This window comes from Chironomus tepperi, unplaced genomic scaffold (genome assembly GCF_022539635.2).
Source record: "Chironomus tepperi strain 1889 unplaced genomic scaffold, CSIRO-AGI_Ctep_v1 contig_445, whole genome shotgun sequence".
Lineage (NCBI taxonomy): Eukaryota > Metazoa > Arthropoda > Insecta > Diptera > Chironomidae > Chironomus > Chironomus tepperi.
In genome coordinates, this window is record NW_027226567.1 from 7,352,919 (window position 1) to 7,370,856 (window position 17,938).

General features: G+C 33.6%; 5 protein-coding genes across 9 annotated transcripts in view; 2 read left to right on the plus strand and 3 right to left on the minus strand.

Moving 5' to 3' along the window:
• Positions 1–8,419, plus strand: part of ec (ubiquitin specific peptidase echinus) — a 72,655-nt gene extending 64,236 nt beyond the window's left edge. For all 5 annotated transcript variants that reach the window (XM_070650030.1, XM_070650034.1, XM_070650032.1 and 2 more), the window contains 3 exons: positions 1,642–1,758; positions 3,075–3,380; positions 3,454–8,419. In XM_070650030.1, the coding sequence (XP_070506131.1) occupies positions 1,642–1,758; positions 3,075–3,380; positions 3,454–7,806 (4,776 nt within the window). In that variant the 3' untranslated portion in view covers positions 7,807–8,419. The remainder of the gene's footprint in view (positions 1–1,641; positions 1,759–3,074; positions 3,381–3,453) is intronic.
• Positions 8,420–8,781: 362 nt separating this feature from the next.
• Positions 8,782–11,275, minus strand: Brd7-9 (Bromodomain containing 7/9). The gene is made up of 2 exons (XM_070650150.1): positions 11,127–11,275; positions 8,782–11,017 (listed from the first exon to the last, which is right to left on the minus strand). The coding sequence occupies exons 1-2, from the start codon at positions 11,182–11,184 to the stop codon at positions 8,880–8,882; spliced, it is 2,196 nt and encodes a 731-aa protein (XP_070506251.1). The 5' UTR covers positions 11,185–11,275; the 3' UTR covers positions 8,782–8,879.
• A 32-nt stretch (positions 11,276–11,307) lies between these two features.
• Positions 11,308–12,186, minus strand: Ercc1 (DNA excision repair protein Ercc1). The gene is made up of 2 exons (XM_070650518.1): positions 11,880–12,186; positions 11,308–11,822 (listed from the first exon to the last, which is right to left on the minus strand). The coding sequence occupies exons 1-2, from the start codon at positions 12,139–12,141 to the stop codon at positions 11,338–11,340; spliced, it is 747 nt and encodes a 248-aa protein (XP_070506619.1). The 5' UTR covers positions 12,142–12,186; the 3' UTR covers positions 11,308–11,337.
• A 53-nt stretch (positions 12,187–12,239) lies between these two features.
• On the minus strand, positions 12,240–15,983 carry rig (rigor mortis). The gene is made up of 5 exons (XM_070650280.1): positions 15,763–15,983; positions 14,212–15,704; positions 13,082–14,143; positions 12,808–12,946; positions 12,240–12,745 (listed from the first exon to the last, which is right to left on the minus strand). Exons 1-5 carry the CDS (start codon positions 15,927–15,929, stop codon positions 12,379–12,381), a joined length of 3,228 nt encoding a protein of 1,075 aa, XP_070506381.1. The 5' UTR covers positions 15,930–15,983; the 3' UTR covers positions 12,240–12,378.
• Positions 15,984–16,015: 32 nt separating this feature from the next.
• On the plus strand, positions 16,016–17,820 carry LOC139098160 (zinc finger protein 93-like). The gene is made up of 3 exons (XM_070650282.1): positions 16,016–16,171; positions 16,225–16,623; positions 16,677–17,820. Exons 1-3 carry the CDS (start codon positions 16,067–16,069, stop codon positions 17,676–17,678), a joined length of 1,506 nt encoding a protein of 501 aa, XP_070506383.1. The 5' UTR covers positions 16,016–16,066; the 3' UTR covers positions 17,679–17,820.
• The last annotated feature ends 118 nt before the right edge of the window (positions 17,821–17,938 follow it).

A 17,938-nucleotide genomic window follows, 5' to 3' on the forward strand; every position in this document is an offset into this window, starting at 1 on the left:
AATTACATGATAAATGAAATGTATTCACCGCACCTATACATTATGATCTTGTTGGCACTGAGATATTAATCTAAATTGCAAGTTACTCTACACCTATCATGCACACACAAGTTGTATGCACTAGATTTCAATAATAATCTCAAAGATTTCATAAACAATCTGACGACTTATTATAAAGTTATATATCAAGGAAGCTTGGAGAGACAGAAATATAAAGAAAAAATACCTGCCACTGCACAAAATCTGTCTACATCGCCGTGATGTGGGCGAAGTCTTAATGTGAAGAAACAAAACTTGTTGCTTATTAACGATTGGCGATTGACAGGCTTGTATGAAATAAGAATGTTTTGTGAAAAAATTATTAATTGCCACCTGAAGTAAAAAAATCTTTTTTGTGTGTGTTGTCTATTCCATTTCAATAATCAGTTTTGAGGGGCTTGGAATAAATTATTTGGTGGATATATTTACATTCTTTTAATGGCTTATGTGATGAACAACAATAATTTCATGCGTTAGGTGATAAATTGGAGATACTTGTTGTCCGATAACACACTGATGATTTGATAGCTGGAAAAATGAGATGTAAATGTTAAAGGCAATAAATTTCATGATTTTTACCTTTCTTTTAATTCGATATTGCCATAAATTATGTCTTAAAATTTTCTTCTTTTCACCCATTGTCTATTCATAGCTGGGAACATATCTTCGGGGCTTTAAATTTCAGGTAGTTTTATTTTTTAGATACAATTTAATGGGCAATAAATCTAAGCTTTGAATCGCTTCCTATAATCAGTAGATAACATGTTCAGTTAGGGATTGTATCAGAGATTGATAATGTTTATATGAAAAGCCACAAAATATGTCGTATCAAGTGATTGTTAAAGCATTTAACACTTAGTGATCAAGATTAGATTCTGTTGGATCTAAACTGTAAAAGTAATTAAGAATTCCTTACGAATTAAAGCTTATAACTGAGATGTTTATTCTCCAAAGTTCAAAAACAAACTAAATATTCCAAAGAAGGGGTTTTCAACTATGAAATTATAATCAACTGATTGAAATACAATTTGAATCATAAAAGACGGTTGGAAAATTCTCAATTTAAAATTCCAATTTGATGAATCATTTCACAGCATTTCACAAGAACCAGCGATTCATTCTAAACAGTTACATACTTTACCTCATGACAGCATGACTTGCAGTGTCACATGATGAACAATTTGTAGCCATTTCATGTAAATTATTTGTCAACTTCTTTGAATTTGCATTAATTCTGCTTAACATGAATTTAATGCTGTACAGCACGACAAAACACCAAAAATAATATTTTCAGCAGAAAAATAAAGTTCCGCTATGTGTTAAACATATGAGCCAGTTATCTTTGTCACTTAATCTACTTAATGGTGCTAATAAGTTACAAATACTCTTTTTCTCCAAACTGTTCCCTAATACGCCAACATTAATTGACATAAAAACAGATGATGATGAAGAGAATAGATGTGACACGATGATTAGCGAGATACAAATGAATTTGTTTGTTTATCTGCTGTATAAAATATGCCGTCCCACGACTAATTAACTAATCTTTCCTTTATTTAAGCCATTTATTTTAATCGATTTTTTTCTATATCCTATTCACAGATGGTGCATTACGTTTCGGCATCAGCATTGACATCACAGAATATGATTGGAACACAGCAATCATTTGGACAATTATTAAGGAATGCAGCAAATATGGGCGATATTCGAGATTGTCCGGTAAGTTAATTTGTCTTTTACAGCACATGCAATTTATTTAAGTTCGGTTCTCCAATTCATTGCACTTTGTGTAAATGGATTACTTGCATGTGTAGACTGTGTGTGGCTATAACAGAGCCACTTGTCAAATTAACACACTTTTACATGCTGTATATGCTTTAAATTGTTAAGGTGAAAATTTCTTTATGCCGCGAATATGTTGAGAGGCATGTCAGCAATTATGTTGCAATTTATTAGAGGATTATAATCATGATAAATGCAAGTAGGGCTCTCAATCATCGAAAAAGCAAGATTATGAAGACGAACAAAAAAGTGAAAGTAAATGATCAAGTCATATTCATCTGTTGTGCTTCTTCTTCTTCAAGCTCCATCTGTGTTATGGAACAATGGTTATCGAATAAACACACTACCGCATGACATTTTCCATCTCATTGTACTTTAATGTGTGAATCTTCATTTGACATTTTGCAAAATATCTAGTAATAATAAAAATTCATGTTTAACTGCGCATCATTAAGCTTTGAGATGCATAAGTAAGAAGAAGATTGCAGTCACAAAGCGCAAATTATGATAAATGAGCGAATATAACAATTAAAGCTGCTTCCTTTTTTCAATCACTCATTTGAATAAAGTTTGTGCTTCTGGATCTTCATTTTTGTAACAATTCAAAGATCCAGCGTTATAAAAAAGACAAAGCGATCAAAAGGAACACTCATCTCGCAGAAAATGCACAAAAATATAATAAGCGACGATGTTTAATTTACTTACATGCACACTTCATGCCTTTCCTGATTTATGAAACCTTCAAGTCTTATATTTTTCGTTCAAAGCTTTAACTGCCGTACGAGATTTATTACAACAGATTACTTTTAAGTCTCAAATGTATTCATATACTTGTGTTTATATTTATATATGCTTAAAGCATAGCTAACATGTAACATAATTGAAAATGAATTCAATACATAAATTTATTAGATCTTTCATGCATCGCGCGCATTTCTATGAGACTCTTAACATGTTGAAATAATTGTAATTGTTGATAGCCTTGAAATGAATATAAAAAATATACAAACTATAAAGGCTTTGAGTCGTTTGATCCATTTAATGTGTACATATTGACTATATTAAAGATACTTAAATTGATCGTACACAATTGAAGGAAAATCCATTTATTGGTAGCATATTACACATGTCCATTTGTGAATTGGGAACCTAAAAATCTGAATAGAAACGAAATAAGTTTTAATTACTTCCATGCTGATCAGAAGAAATAACAAAAAAAACTAATAAATGTTTAATCTCGTCACTTCCTACAGAATTCGTGCGGAGCTAAAATTGGCATATGTCGAGCGCTGCTGAACAAGCCTGATGTTGTATCGATTGGTGTTGTGTGGGACTCAGAGAGGCCTGCAGCAGATCAAGTCCATTCAGTACTTAAAGCCGTTGGAACATCACTAAGACTTGGTGATGTCTTTCATCAAGTGTCTGACTCACGATGGGCACATACAAATTCACATGAACTTGTTGGTGTTGTGTCATATTATGGAAAGCATTATACGACATTCTTCTTCCATACGAAACTCAAAGTATGGGTTTATTTTGATGATGCCAATGTACAAGAGGTAAGATTACTAACTTTACAGGTTTTGTTAATTATTTTACTAATTAATGTTTATAATCCTTTCATAATAACAGGTTGGCCCCAATTTCGATGCAGTTGTCGATAAATGCAGTCGTGGTCGATATCAGCCATTACTTTTACTATATGCCCTGCCACAACCACCAGCACCAACATTAAATGGTTATCAATCAGATGCCTCGGTGACAAGTTCGACATTGACAGGTTCAAATCGTCGTGCAATCACACCAAGTCCAGAAAAGACACAAATTGGTCTCACGAGACGTGCCATAACGCCAACACCAAATCGAGCTGTATGCGAATATCAAAATCTTAGTGTCATACAGAATAAAATATTTAATACAAATGGATCTGATGAGACAGACGTTTATATAAGTCGGCGGACAGTCGAGAATGTGATTAATGCTCAATACCAGAACTTAAATGTCATTCAGGAGAAAATCTTCTATAATAATTCAAATAACCTAACAAGTTCTGGAAATAGCAGTAGCAGTAGTGAGGAGAAGGAATACATTAGTCGTAGTCAGCTTGAAGCTCAAATGGCTAAAAAACAGCAATTGGCAAGAAGTCTTAGTGCTGAATCAGCATCAATCTCATCATCGCCATCACATTCCGATGGACTTTCAATACCAGATCATTTAAATCAACCAAGAAGGCGGGATTCAGGCAATTGGAGTGGCGATAGAAATAGTGCCAGCTCATCATCATCAACAACACTCGATAATCCATATCTATATTTGATGAACAAAAGAAACAACAATCCAACTAATAATAATGGCTCAATGCCGCCAAGTCCAACACGAAATGGGCAATTTTATGATGGTGGATATGATTCATATTCATTATCATCGACTGATTCATATCCTCCAAAACATCCCATTATACATTTGGCAAAAATACCCGAATCTATGACAATGTCAGGCGATTGTGAGAAGCTTTGTCTTGAAGCTGATCAATTGCTTGAAAAATCAAAATTAGTTGAAGATGCTCACGATTTTGAGACAGCATTAGTATTATGCAATGCTGCAGCTGGTAAAGCTCGTGCAGCAATGAATGCACCATATAGTAATCCACACACAATGACATTTGCACGTATGAAGCACAATACATGTGTAATGAGAGCGAGAAGCCTTCATCGTAGAATATTTATGGAAAAAGGCTCAGAGCTTATAAAAGATCAATCGAATACAAACTCATTAAACGGTCCACGACATGGACGACAAAACAGTAAGGACAAGACAATGCAGCGACAGAACAGCAAGGAGATGTTGGGTCAAGAAGATAACAAGCCAACAAAAAGTATTGAAATTTATGCGACACTTCCAAAAAAGAAGGTTTCACTGAAACTTATGGATCAGGAAGATCAGATTGTTCCAATTGAGCCAATAACTGTTGCTGACCCACCGAAAAAAGCCGAACGTGAAAGTCGTAGTCTCTTTGGACGATCAAAAGAGTCAAAAGAGAAGCGTTCAAGGAGTGAAGATCGCAATAAAGCAAGTAAAGATTTTGAGGCAGCAGCAAGTCTCACAAATGCAAAAGATACATTAAAGAAGCATAAGGAAGAGAAAGATGAGAAGAAAGATAAGGATAAGTCCAACAAGAAACAGCATAAAATTCGTAGAAAGTTACTTATGGGCGGTCTTATTCGACGAAAAAATCGCTCAATGCCTGATCTCACAGAGGGTGCAGTGGATACACAAAATAAGGAAGTTACATCGACACCACAGAAATCAGTTGATGACAGTTCAGTCGGTGTTAGTCCAAAAATTGTCGATACATCAACAAATAGTGGATATTTGTCGGAAGGACATCTTGAGTATCATGTGACTGGAAATCCAACATTAGAGAGAAGTAAATTGATGAGAAAGAGCTTCCATGGAAGTGGACGACAATTAGTTGTAGCAAAAGTACCACCACCACCGCCATTAAGAAAGACTTCAGCACTTACACGTGAGCTTGTTGAGGAACATCACTTACAGCAGAAGAATGGTCCAAGCTTCTATGCTACACCAAATGACCAGCCAATTGAGCCATTCCATAAAGCAAACATGTCAATAATCTCAAATGTAAGTTCCAACACATCAATGAGTGAGGATTCATGTCAAACAATCATCACATGTGCACAAGTTCATCAGGAACAGAGTCCATTAAAGCCAAGTGACATCATGCCACCGCCTACAAATTATCAACAGAAATTCATGCAACAAAAGACTGATGTTGATGAAGTCGATTGTGCTATAATTCCACATCATGCACGATTCAATTCACAACTAGACTTGCCACCATATCCAAGTCCACCGTCAACAACTTGCCATTCACGTCAAGCTTCCGAAGACTTCCCACCACCACCGCCATCAATTGATCTCGAGCCATTAAATGAGCAGCTTAATGAAATTCAAAAGAGTCTACAAATCAAGCGTACCGATTCATTGGATACCGTTCAGGGATGCACAAGTATACTCGCACACTTACAGCAACGACAAGAGGCATTAAAAGTTAAAGATTTTATTGAAAAGAGACCAGAATCATCATATACATCCGAGATTTGGCTCAAGGAACTGCAAATGAAGCAATTAGCATTAAAAAAGATGCAAACAGACTCAAAAGTACCTGACAATAATGTTAAAGATCTTGCGTCACGTTTCGAGCAGGTTAAAATGTCACCATTAACTGAACCAAAACGTTTGAATGTTCGTACAGGCATGAATGGATTATTGACACCAGTAACACCAATATCAACAACACCACATACCATAAAGCGTATGGACAATGGCGAGGAAGTTGAATATGCGATTGTCGATAAGAAGAAGAATCAAATTAAATTTGAAGTACCAGCGAGTCAAGTGCAAGAAGAATTACGGGAAGTTGAGATGTTAAATCAGGTTGTGCAAAATACATTAAATAATTCAAATCCACCAAAGAGAACCAAGAAGAAGAGCGTATCATTCTGTGATCAAGTGATTTTGGTAGCAACAGCAAATGATGAGGAAGACGAAACATTTGTACCAAATCCAATTTTAGAGCGCGTGCTTAAGAGCATCAATGGCAGTAGTGGAAGTGAAGAAGAGTCAAAAGATCAAGTTGACACACCTGCTGCCAAGTCAAATATTTTGGCTACTAAACAAATTCCACTTCAAGCTCCTCATGAGTCAGTGCCGCAAATTCCAACATCTCAATACATGTCACCAACACCCATTCAAAATTATCAACTTAATGGACTTCCACAATACAGTCAATCACCAAAAGATGACTTCGGATATCAAACACTTGAGCAGATTCAAAAGCCAACTGTTTACCATTCAGTTCCTCCCCAAAATCCATCCACAAATCATCAAATCTATCCTCCAACCCAGCAACAAAATCCTCCAAATCCTTCACAACAATCCCAATCCCTACCCCAGCAATATCAAGCAAGTATGATGAATATGATACAGAAGAAGTCAGATATCACATCTGTTGGATCAAATGTCCAACAAATGCAGAATATTGGACAATATCCAAACAATAATGTAAACAGCAATAATAATAATATGCAGCAGCAGCAATCGTTTGACTATATTGCTAATCAGGGATCAGGATTACCAAATTTAGGCATTCCATTGCAATCAACATCTAACATGACTGCATCACCATACATGCAGATACCACAAAATAGTACAATACTTCGTGATAATCCAACCGGATATCCAATGCATCCATATAACCTCCAAAGACAAACTCCTCAAAATTATCCCCAAAATCCACTCGCTCAACAGACACCGCCATCAATGATGCCAAATCAGATGGTTAGTCCACAACAGCAACAACAAATGAATTACATGATGAACCAGAATAGAATGGGAATGTATCAAGCACAACCAATAAATCATCAAAATGTTTACCAAAAACCACAACAAATGATGCAACAACAATCAATGCCAATGGATATGCAGAATGGCTATGCATTCCAGCAATCACCATATCAACGTGTGACTTATATGCCACCACAAGATATGCATTTTGAGGGAAGTCCACAGCAGTCACAACAATTGCCATTAAATCCAATGAATCCACTTAGTCAGCTTCATCAGAATCCAATGAACAGTCTCTACTTGAGCTCATCGCAGATGCAAAAAGTCATTCCAAAAAAGGTAAGTTTTGGACCAGACACAAAAGGCAATGATGGAAGCAACTCACCAGCACCAAACTCAACTGATGGCAATAATAATGCAACGACTCAACAAGCACCGCCATCAACAGCACCAACACAAGTGGTTCCAACGAAAATCGCATTTAATAATAATGCAATCGTAAAATCGTCCGCGAAAACAACAGTATGCAATTTGTGCCGTAAGCAGCACACAATTGGAACATCCTTATATTGTACAAACTGTGACAATTACTTGTCCAGATTTAATGTGAGACGTTAAAGATATAATTTAATGTATAAAGGATATACATTCCATAATTTTAAGGACGAACAATGACGCAATTCAGCGTGGAAGTTCAGAAATAATTTCAATTGAAAAGTGCAAATTTAATAGAATTAAGAATATACATTTTAAGCAATTAGTTCTGCATATTGTAGAGCTTCATACGATTTAACTTTAATTTATGGCATTTGATGAAATTTAATTTAATTATAATAATTTTTAATAAATATAAATATAATATACATCGAAGGTAAGTTTGATACTTCCATCGACCTCCCTCCCCTCTCCCATTTTAGTGAGACTTAAGATGTTTATACGCTAAGATTTCTTGTGATATTCACATTGAAAATGACTTATTATTATTTTTAATGCAAATATATTGTTTTCATATAAATATTTAATGCTCAATCTCCTTGAGATCGACAAATTCGTTTTATATCATTTTCATTATACTATAGACGTTAAGGGCAGCAATGCATTGATCATTTTTACATACATTCCTTACAATTTATTCTTTTTATTATTATTATTTTAATACTTTTTTCTTTTTACAGATTTTAAAGATACGATTTATAATGTTTTTATGAAAAAATAAGACACAAGACGAATTAAAAAATAAAGAAGGAAATATCAAAAGGTACACGACTGTCTTTTAATTACTTCGTGTGTTTATGAAAACTTTTAATTTCAGGAATTCAAAAAAAAAGTAGAAAAAAACGGTTAAAAATTATTTGAAATAAACCGTCGTTTTTTGAATAAATTACATTTGTATGGTTTTGAGTTTCAGCATTTGTATGGTTTTGATATGTAATTGATATGTAAATTTGAAATTGTAAGGTTTTGAGGTGCTTTTCTCATTTTGAAGTTTTTAACGTTTCAGATTTAATATGCTTAAGAATTTTTAAGGCTCAATTCTTCATATATTTTCGATTATTTAGCTGGAATTTTAAATACTTCAATTAGCATACAAAATTTAAAATAAAATTTGTCGTTTTTATTCTTCTTAAAAGTTTTTTTAAATTAATTTCATTACAGATATAAAATTAAAGTCAAGTAAAATTAAAAAAGTTCTAATCTGTCCCGAGTAATTGCCTTATTTCATTGTCAAATTCAGCTGTTGCACCAACGGCTGGTTCTATATCCATATTCACTTCATTACCATCAATATCGATTGGTTTATTGAATTTTGACATTCTTTTTAGCTCATTTTCAAGTGGAATATTGGACATTCCCATAGCTTTTCTTACTCCACCGACAGATGATATAGCATAGGGTGGCAATTTCTTTGCTATTGTTGTAATATTTGATGTAATTTGATCAGCAAGTTCCATTTCTTGTTTATTAGGATGAGCAACAAGACTTAAATGCTGAGGAAGAGGTGCTGACAATCGATCATTTTGGACTTGATGAAGCTGCTCAATAAGTGTCGATGTTGTGTCAAGTTTCGTTTGTAGATTATTCTCAGGATTTTCATTTCCATTCATTGTTTTCTCGAATGTACTTAAGAAGCTTATATCAACTCCAATATCCTTGAGTGTCCTTAATTCATCAAAATTAACAGAAACATTTTCAAGCTGCTTTGCTTCTTTTTGGTAATTTGGCAAAAGCTTATCAACATCCTTTTGTGTCTGTTTTACATGTTCTGATTCAATTAAAACTTCCATTGTCTTACTGTGTTCTCCACTGGTCAGTAAATCAAGTAGCTTATTAGCCAGTGTACTTCCATAAACTGAATCTTGAGTAAATCTAGTAATAGATGTAGCATAACTAGCACTGTCGTCATTTCCATAAGTATTTAATATCAGTTCCGTTTCATCAACAGTCAAATTTGAGAATCGTGTGTCAAATGTTGGTGCAAAGGAACTAAAGGATCCATAATTTAGAGGTTTCGGCAATTTTACAGCATTTCGTCGATCTTCACGGAAACTTTGTAAAAGACCAGTTCCTTTTTCTAATTTTCCAGTCAATTCACCAAGCTTTCGTGTCTTTTCTGGAATTCCATCTTCAGACGGGATGATTATTTTCATTGAAGATGTTCCATCAGAATTAGCTCTCAAAAAGCCCATACTATGAGCCTTACGCTTATTCAATCTTGCCTTAGCGTCCCTTGCTGCTTTTTGAACTTGTTCAAGAACTTCATCTGCAGTCATTGGGTCTACAAAAGGTTCAAACTGTGTTTTTGGATCCATTTCAGCTTTCATTCTCTCACGCTTTTCACGTTCTTCTTGTAATGGATCTGGCTGTTCAGACATTAGTCCAGTATCATCACATTCAGCTGAATCAATACTATAAGCTTCATCATGATGCTCAAGTTTTAATGTTGGATCAAAGCCTAATTCTTTAGCTGTTACATCTTTAATAAATTGTGCATATGGGCCACGAACGAGATTTTCTGACTGTAATAGACGCATCCCTGCTTGCAGTAAACGACGTGCTGCTTTGTTATAGACAGTTTCATGATGATTATATTTTATAGCATTTTCACACATTAATTGAAAATCATCAGAGAATTCCTGCAAAGTTTGATACTTGCTCTCTTCATTCTTCTGTCTAATTGAACTGAAATCCATGGGATTTGAGATAATTGATGAATATCCAGGTGCTATATCATCCGTAACTGGCCATGCAAAAAACTGATGAGGATCTCTCTTCTCTAAAGCTTTTAATAAATGATCCAATAATTTTGCTAATGGATTTCTTTGTTGTTTCAATTTTAATACGCATGTACGCGGTTCCCTTGTTGCTGAATCAACAGATTGTGGTGTCATTGGAGATAATTGTTGACTTGGTGTTTCAGGTTTTATCTCTGGCAACGGAACATTCTGTAATGTGTGGAATGACTTTTCTTCTTGTACCATCGGAATCATAGGCTTTGTTGCTGGACTTGCTGAAATAGCTGACGATGGGAACATCGAAGCGTAATATAGATTCATATTCTCAGACACACTTTGAGCATTTTCTTCATCATCCATAATTGTACTTTCTTCAACACTGGATCTTCTATTATGACGGTCCTTTTTGTGATGTTTATGTCTCTTTTCACGGTCCTTCTTCTTCTTCTTCTTTTTTGATTTTTTATGTTTTTCTGAATGATCCTGTGAATGCTCATAACTTTTGTCTGGCATATTAATTTGATATGGAGAATTACTGGATCCATATTCTGGCGTTCCGCTCACCTTTAATATTAGTTTTAAACTTGGTGGACGATCTAAAATTAAGAATATTATGTAGAATTTTGATTTATTTTAAGCAACATCAACCCACAACAATCATTAAATTTATGCTATAAATTTTTCTTAATTTTTTCACTAACTTACCTTCATATTTTGACTTTCTTTCAGATTTATGCTTTTTATGCTTCTTATTTGAACCCATTTTGATTAATTAAATGGGACTCTTAGCTGTTTAAGAACTAAAATTTAAATAAAATCATAAACTTTTGAAATGTTTACTGATGTTTCACTGATCGGCGTCATTAACTGTCATTAAAATGAAAAATTTGAATTTTTAAAAACCGTTATTTTTATTTTATTTCAAAAATGGTTCATTGAATAATTTTATTAACTGAGTTGCCTTTTTAGGACCTAATCCAATACATGAAGCTAATTGATTTTCTGAAGCCTTTACTAGATTCTCTAAAGTACCGAAATTTGTTAAAATTGTTGCTGCATCCGTTTTATTAACTGATTTAATTGATGTCAATGCATTTATGACTTTTTGGTAATCATCCATATCATCCTGTCTTTCCATCAATTTCTCTGCAGATACATTCTCGTATAGTTTGTAATTCTCAACGATTTTTCCTGCTTCTTCATACGACCAAGCCAGCATCAATGTTAAGTCGGCTAGGAGGCAAATTCTTGTCAAATGCTTCAATGGATTGTGACATTCCTTAACATCTGCATGAACCAGTAAAATTCTTAATTCATAATTTTTGCCTAGTTGCTTCAATCTTTCATGTATATAGTCTGGTTTTAAGTTGTGATACTTAATCGATAAGAACAAAATGCATGCTGTAAAGGAAGTAAACATTCATTTTCCAAATTTCATGAAATTTCACTGTAATTTACCATGTTTTCCGACGACATAATCAGGAACAATTTTGTCATTATATTCCCAAGGTACATTAGTTATAGACTTGAGTAATGGATTTCCTCTTTGATTAGAATGAACTTGAATTTTAGCCGATGTTATTAACTTAACTTCATTTTGTGCCTTAATTTGACTTGTTTCCTTAGAACTTTCACTGCTCTTTGATGTACTTGGCTGGATATCCTCAGGAATATCCATATTAGCCAGCAAGTCATTCATAGAATCGTCTAAATCTTCCATAATTATTTATTTGGTTCTATCACAGAAATGTAATAATGTTTTGATGACTTTAATGACTGCCGAAAAAATGCGGGAAATTTTGAATTTAAAAGCAACGGTTTTATTGGCCAATTTTTCAAATTCCAAAAATTTTAAAACTTTAATGCATAAAATATTAAAAGTATTAATTAAGTGATTCTTAACAAAGCTAAATTTTAAGACAATTTCGAATTGTAAAATGTTAAGTCTTTAAATATTTTAAACTTTAGAAGATAAAATGTTGAAAATTTCCATAAACTTTTCATCCTTATTCTGTCTTTTTTCCAGTGCTTCAAAAGCTCGCTTCCAGTCTTTCATACAGCATAATAAAGCAGCAGCAGTTTCATAATTGCCACTGTAATCCAAATAAGAAATCCATTTTTGCATGATTTTATCATAAACTGGATCCTTTTCATCTTTTCTCATTTTAGCAATCACCCAAGCTTCTCTAAAGTATTTAGACTCGCACAGCATGTCGACACAATTATCGATGTCATTTACAGCGAGTAAGAAAGGAACAGCACGTATAAATTCGTCGATTTCGATGCATTGTTTTCCGTATGCCAAGCATGATTTCTTCCACAGACTGAAAATATATTGATTATTGATTAATACAGTACAATAAATTAGGTATAAGGCAAGACTTACTCGTATGAAATGGATGGCGAAATAGAGACGTGAACTTCAGTCAATGTCTTATTTTCGATACGTTCCAAAATGTCATCCTTGAGATCATCAGTCAATTGAGGTAGAATAATCGTTCCAAATGATTTCTGATCGTTTTCCACTGTAATTAAACAGAATTGTATCATAAGACTGTATAAAAAAATTTAACGGACTTTTGAAATTCGAAAAGTGAAGGGGTAGAAAATTATGAATTTTTCAAATAAAAAAATAGCCGTTATAAATAACATCAACTTACATTCTCGATCAATCATCTTCTTAACATCCTCACGATTTCCGAACATTATTTCATTCATGCTCATTTCTCGTCCACTTTTTTCACTTAAAACCATTTGAATGAAATTAAGTGGATTAACAGAGATTTCACGACTTGCAGCTGTGAATATAGTCATGATTTTCTTGTTCCCAAATTTCATCTGCTTAATTCCGTTAGTGATATCTGAAATTTTATTGTTTGGAGATACTTTCTTCTTAACACGACGCTTCTTATTGTATTTTGAGATTGTAGTCATTTCCGACAAAATTCCCCATTCGATATGCTTCAATTTATCATCATTTTTTGACGACTTTTCTGGAACTTCTTGACTTTGTGGATGCTTTTTCCATTCAAATGCATGAATTGTTGAGTCTTGTCCACCACAAATGATCACATCTTCATTGTTAGGCATAAAAATAGCGCAATAAACTGGCGTGTCAATATTCATTACTGAAATTATGCTGGATGTTTCCAGGTTCCATACATTAACAGTTCCAGTGATATTGGATGTGACCAAATGATTGCCACTTTTATCAAATCTGACGCTATATACTCGCTTTTGTTGCTGTAATTTTATCTTATTCTCCTCAGCAATTTCCTCGTTCATTCCGTCATTCAGGTCTTTAATGATGGTGATGCCTTTTTCGGATGCAATTGCCAATTTATCATTGAACCAAGTCATCATTCCAATATATTTCTGACAAATCTTTGTGTGCGCTATGACTTTAAAGCCTTTAGACATGTCACAGATGAAAATACTTCCGTTGGTATTTCCTAAAGCAAGTAAATTCGCGTTTGATGCCAATGAGCATATGCTTTTAAATTGTGGCAAGAGATTGATCTTAAAATCTTTGTAATTATAGTATACGCACTTTCCATTGCTACAAACTATTAATACTGTCATTTCTGATCCACTAGAATCTGTAAATTTGGCCCAAGTCATTGAATAAATCTCATGACTTGAAAATGATTCCAATATAACTGGCACATTTGTAAACTTGTTCGTATCCAATATCCCAACACGACCTTCACGTGTACTGAATGCTGAAAATATAACGTTCAAAAATTATTTGAAAATAACTGTCAAATTATTCAAAAATAACGGTTCGTACCTAAAATATTATCCTTATCTGGATGCCATGCAATGCACAAAACACTCGACTGAATTTTATTCATAAATGGCTTCAATGTGATCGTGTGACGACTTGCATCTGATGTATTCCATAAGCATAATCTCTTGTCATTTCCACCAATTGCAATCACATTAGACTCAATTGGGTTTTCAATGATGTAATGAATTCTGATCTGCAATGTATCAAGGCTGACAATTTTTGTCAGATTCTGTGTTTCTAAGCAACAGATGTGTCGATGAATTGAGGATATCCATAGTAATGAACTGTCATTACTCTTGCAGAAATTAAGAACTCCCTTAACTTCATAGGTTCTCTTTTGTTTCTGATCTGTAATCTTCTTATTTCTGTCATCAAATCGGATTTTGTGCTCAGTTATTTCCCCATTATTGTCAGTAAACAACAACGTTTCCTTATCCAGCCATAAAACATTCGTAAAGATAGTTGGAAGTAAATTCTTAGCTTTTGGATGCCAACGAATTTTGTGCAGTGCTGTATGCTCAATAATGTCCCATAGCCATACAACACACTCTCGAGATCCAGAAGCAAGGACAACAATATCTTGATCATTACTAGCCTTGTCATCAAGTTCCTTTAATCGTTGACATTCATCGATGTAATTAAGAGATTCTTCTGTAAAAACTGGCGTATGTGATGAACGATTTGAAGCAATGGACACATCAACAGATGGATTGTCTTCATTGTTCATGCCATATTGATCTTTATTATCATCAAAAGTTCCAGCATTTTGATTTGTTGGAGCTGAACTTTCATCATCACGATTTAGTATTTGATGCTTTAAGTCACTGCAGGCTTCCAAGAAGTTAAAATCTGATGTAGTATGGACTTTTTCTTTCATTGCTGCATCATTTGTTTCCTCATCATCACTTCTATCCTCCATATTTTCTTGAAAAGCTCCAAATTCATCCTCAATCTTATCAGTTTTATAAATATCAAAAATATCAGAATCATCAATTGGAGCTGACTGCTTAAAAGCTTTTTTGAAGTTATTAACTTTTGTGATGTTTTGTGAAACCACGGGAAACACCATAAAGTCAAGTGATGTGATTTCATTATCTTGTCCACGAAGTCTTGCCTTAATTTCCATTTTTTCACTGTCAATCAGTAATATTAAGCCATTTTTAGTTCCAGCTGCAACTAATTCACAATCTTTTGGGGATCTCTTCAAGATTGTGATAGCATTGCGATTTGAAAAATCAGGAAATGACTTAAAAGTATTTGATAACATGCAATATTTGATGACATCAGAATTAAGGGATGATAAAACAACATTGCTGGATGTAAATGTTATTGCGGAAAACTGATATTGCTTGTTTAATTCATCACAATGGCCTTTATGTCCTTTGACAATTTCTTCAGTCTGGAAGTTGTAGACTAAAACTTGATAATCTCCATTAATCAGTGCGATACGTTTCGTCTCATTGTAATTTGGACATAAAGCGAAGCAGTTGAGTCTATTTATAATTAAGAATGTGATAAGCCTAAAGATATAATTAGAAAAACGACACTTACTTTTTCTTCAAATCCAAAATTTTCATTTGAGTCTCTTCCTGCTCATTTTTCGGTGGTATATACGCTATTTTGGATGTTGCTCCATATATCAAGCCATTATCTGGCGTACAATAGCAAATTGATTGCGAAAACCAGTTTGGATTAGGTGGAATTATTAAATTATCCATTTTTTTGTTGTCTTAAATGCGGCGAACTTTTGATGACTGTTGTCGGAATTTAATGACTATTAATGATGAAAATTGTAAACATTAATGATTTTTCAATGATAGTTTGTGATTTCTAAACGATTTATAATTTTGTCAAAATGACGTCCAAAAAATGTATCTGTTGCTTCACAGACAATTCAAAGATTAAATTAACAAAAGAGGATGTACAGCATATACAGGATATTATTGGAGATTATTGTGAAGTAAGTAAATCAAAATATTTTTCTGTAACTTTTGTTTACATTTTGTTTTTTAGTTCCTGAACGATCAAACAGTTCCATCGAATGTCATATGTACTGACTGTCATGATAAGCTGACTGACTTTGTGGATTTTAAACTTAAAATAATTAAAACACATCAAAAGTTCCTGCAGAATCCATTAATAAAATCAGAACCAAATGAAGATCCAGAAGAGATAAATGTTGATTTTGTTTCAACGAAAAGTATTAAACAAGAAATTGAGAAGGAAGATGAGCAGCCAAATTATCCAATAGAACCAATAACTATAATTAATGAGCATGTTACAAAAGTTAAGAAGTCGCCACAAAATATTTCAATCAAATTAAAGACAGTCACTCAAAGGAAGCGAAGAAGAAAAGATACACCGTCAGAGAAGGATCACTATTGTCCAGTTTGTTCTAAGTATTTTACAGAGGTAAGTTGCTTAGTGATATTTAATTGCCGTTCCTTAATATGAGTGTATTTTAGGCGCGAAAAGTAAAGGAACATGTCAAGAGAATCCATTTAAAGACCAAGAACTATCACTGTGATATGTGTGACTATTCAGCATATAAAAAGTATGACATCTATCTACATATCACAAACATCCATAAACCCAAGAATCTTCTTGAGAAAAATTCAATTTGTCCTACTTGTGGCTTAGCATTTTTATCAAATTCACGACTAAACGTCCATATTAGACGAAAACATTTAAAGTCAACGATGAGGAGGATAGCATGTGATTTATGTCCACATAGAGTTGCAACTTTAAATGAAATGAGATGTCACATGAACGTTCATTTGACAAAGGAACTAAGAATTCAATACAGCTGTGAATTCTGTGATGCTGTATTTTATTCTAAAGGCAGTCTTAAAACACATCGAGATGTCAAGCATTTATTCAGCAATGTAAATATCACTTGTTTCTGTGGCAAAACATTCAAGCAGAAATCTGTATATCAACGGCACTACACAGTCATACATATGGGACAGAAAAAGTTTAAATGTGATGAATGCAATAAAGGCTTTAGTGGAAAAACCCATCTTGAATATCATAAGAAGGCAGCACATTCAGATATTGTGCCATCAATTCCATGCGAAATATGTGGAACATTATATAAGTCACTAGAGACACTTAAACGGCACATGATCTATCATGGAGATCCTAAATTTAAATGTGATGAATGTGGAAAAATGTTCCATGAGAATAAGAAGCTAATGGATCATCAAAGTGCACATAAAATACTTGAATTTCCCTGCCAATATTGCCAACGTAGCTTCCGCCTAGAAACACAACTAAATTATCATTTAAAGAAGGTTCATTTTAAGGAAAAATTAACATTCAGATGTGAGTTATGCTCGTCAACCTTTACTCGGAAATCAACATATAGGGATCATGCATTAAGACAGCATAAGGAACTTAATCAGGATATGATGACGGAATTTTTAAAGAGAATTAGAAAATGTCTAGCAGAAGAACACAAAACTTAGACACTAGCTTAGTATTTAATAGATTTTATGAGCAATTCTCAATTTTCTCTCTCTCACTTACTCTCTTTGTAGTGTATAATGCTAGGGATTAATATTGTTATTTTTTAAATAAAATACCTAATTGATTTTGACAATGATTTAACTTTTGTATTTTAAATCCATTAAAAATCCGTTCCATCCTTTCATAGCGAAAATATGCAGCATAATCCTTGAGCACTCTCTCATAATCGTATGACTCAGTTCTCTTCTCAGTTAAAGTG

Bases quoted from the DNA above. Each gene is read 5' to 3' on its own strand.
- Brd7-9 (XM_070650150.1), bottom strand. From the start codon at position 11,184: ATGGGTTCAAATAAGAAGCATAAAAAGCATAAATCTGAAAGAAAGTCA. The intron at 11,018-11,126 runs GTAAGTTAGTGA...TCTTAATTTTAG, and splicing joins AAGAAAGTCAAAATATGAAG to ATCGTCCACCAAGTTTAAAA.
- Ercc1 (XM_070650518.1), bottom strand. From the start codon at position 12,141: ATGGAAGATTTAGACGATTCTATGAATGACTTGCTGGCTAATATGGAT. The intron at 11,823-11,879 runs GTAAATTACAGT...CTTCCTTTACAG, and splicing joins TTATGTCGTCGGAAAACATG to CATGCATTTTGTTCTTATCG.
- rig (XM_070650280.1), bottom strand. From the start codon at position 15,929: ATGGATAATTTAATAATTCCACCTAATCCAAACTGGTTTTCGCAATCA. The intron at 15,705-15,762 runs GTAAGTGTCGTT...AATTATAAATAG, and splicing joins ATTTTGGATTTGAAGAAAAA to ACTCAACTGCTTCGCTTTAT. The intron at 12,947-13,081 runs GTAAGTTGATGT...GTTTAATTACAG, and splicing joins GAAGATGATTGATCGAGAAT to TGGAAAACGATCAGAAATCA.
- LOC139098160 (XM_070650282.1), top strand. From the start codon at position 16,067: ATGACGTCCAAAAAATGTATCTGTTGCTTCACAGACAATTCAAAGATT. The intron at 16,172-16,224 runs GTAAGTAAATCA...TTTGTTTTTTAG, and splicing joins TTATTGGAGATTATTGTGAA to TTCCTGAACGATCAAACAGT. The intron at 16,624-16,676 runs GTAAGTTGCTTA...AGTGTATTTTAG, and splicing joins GTTCTAAGTATTTTACAGAG to GCGCGAAAAGTAAAGGAACA.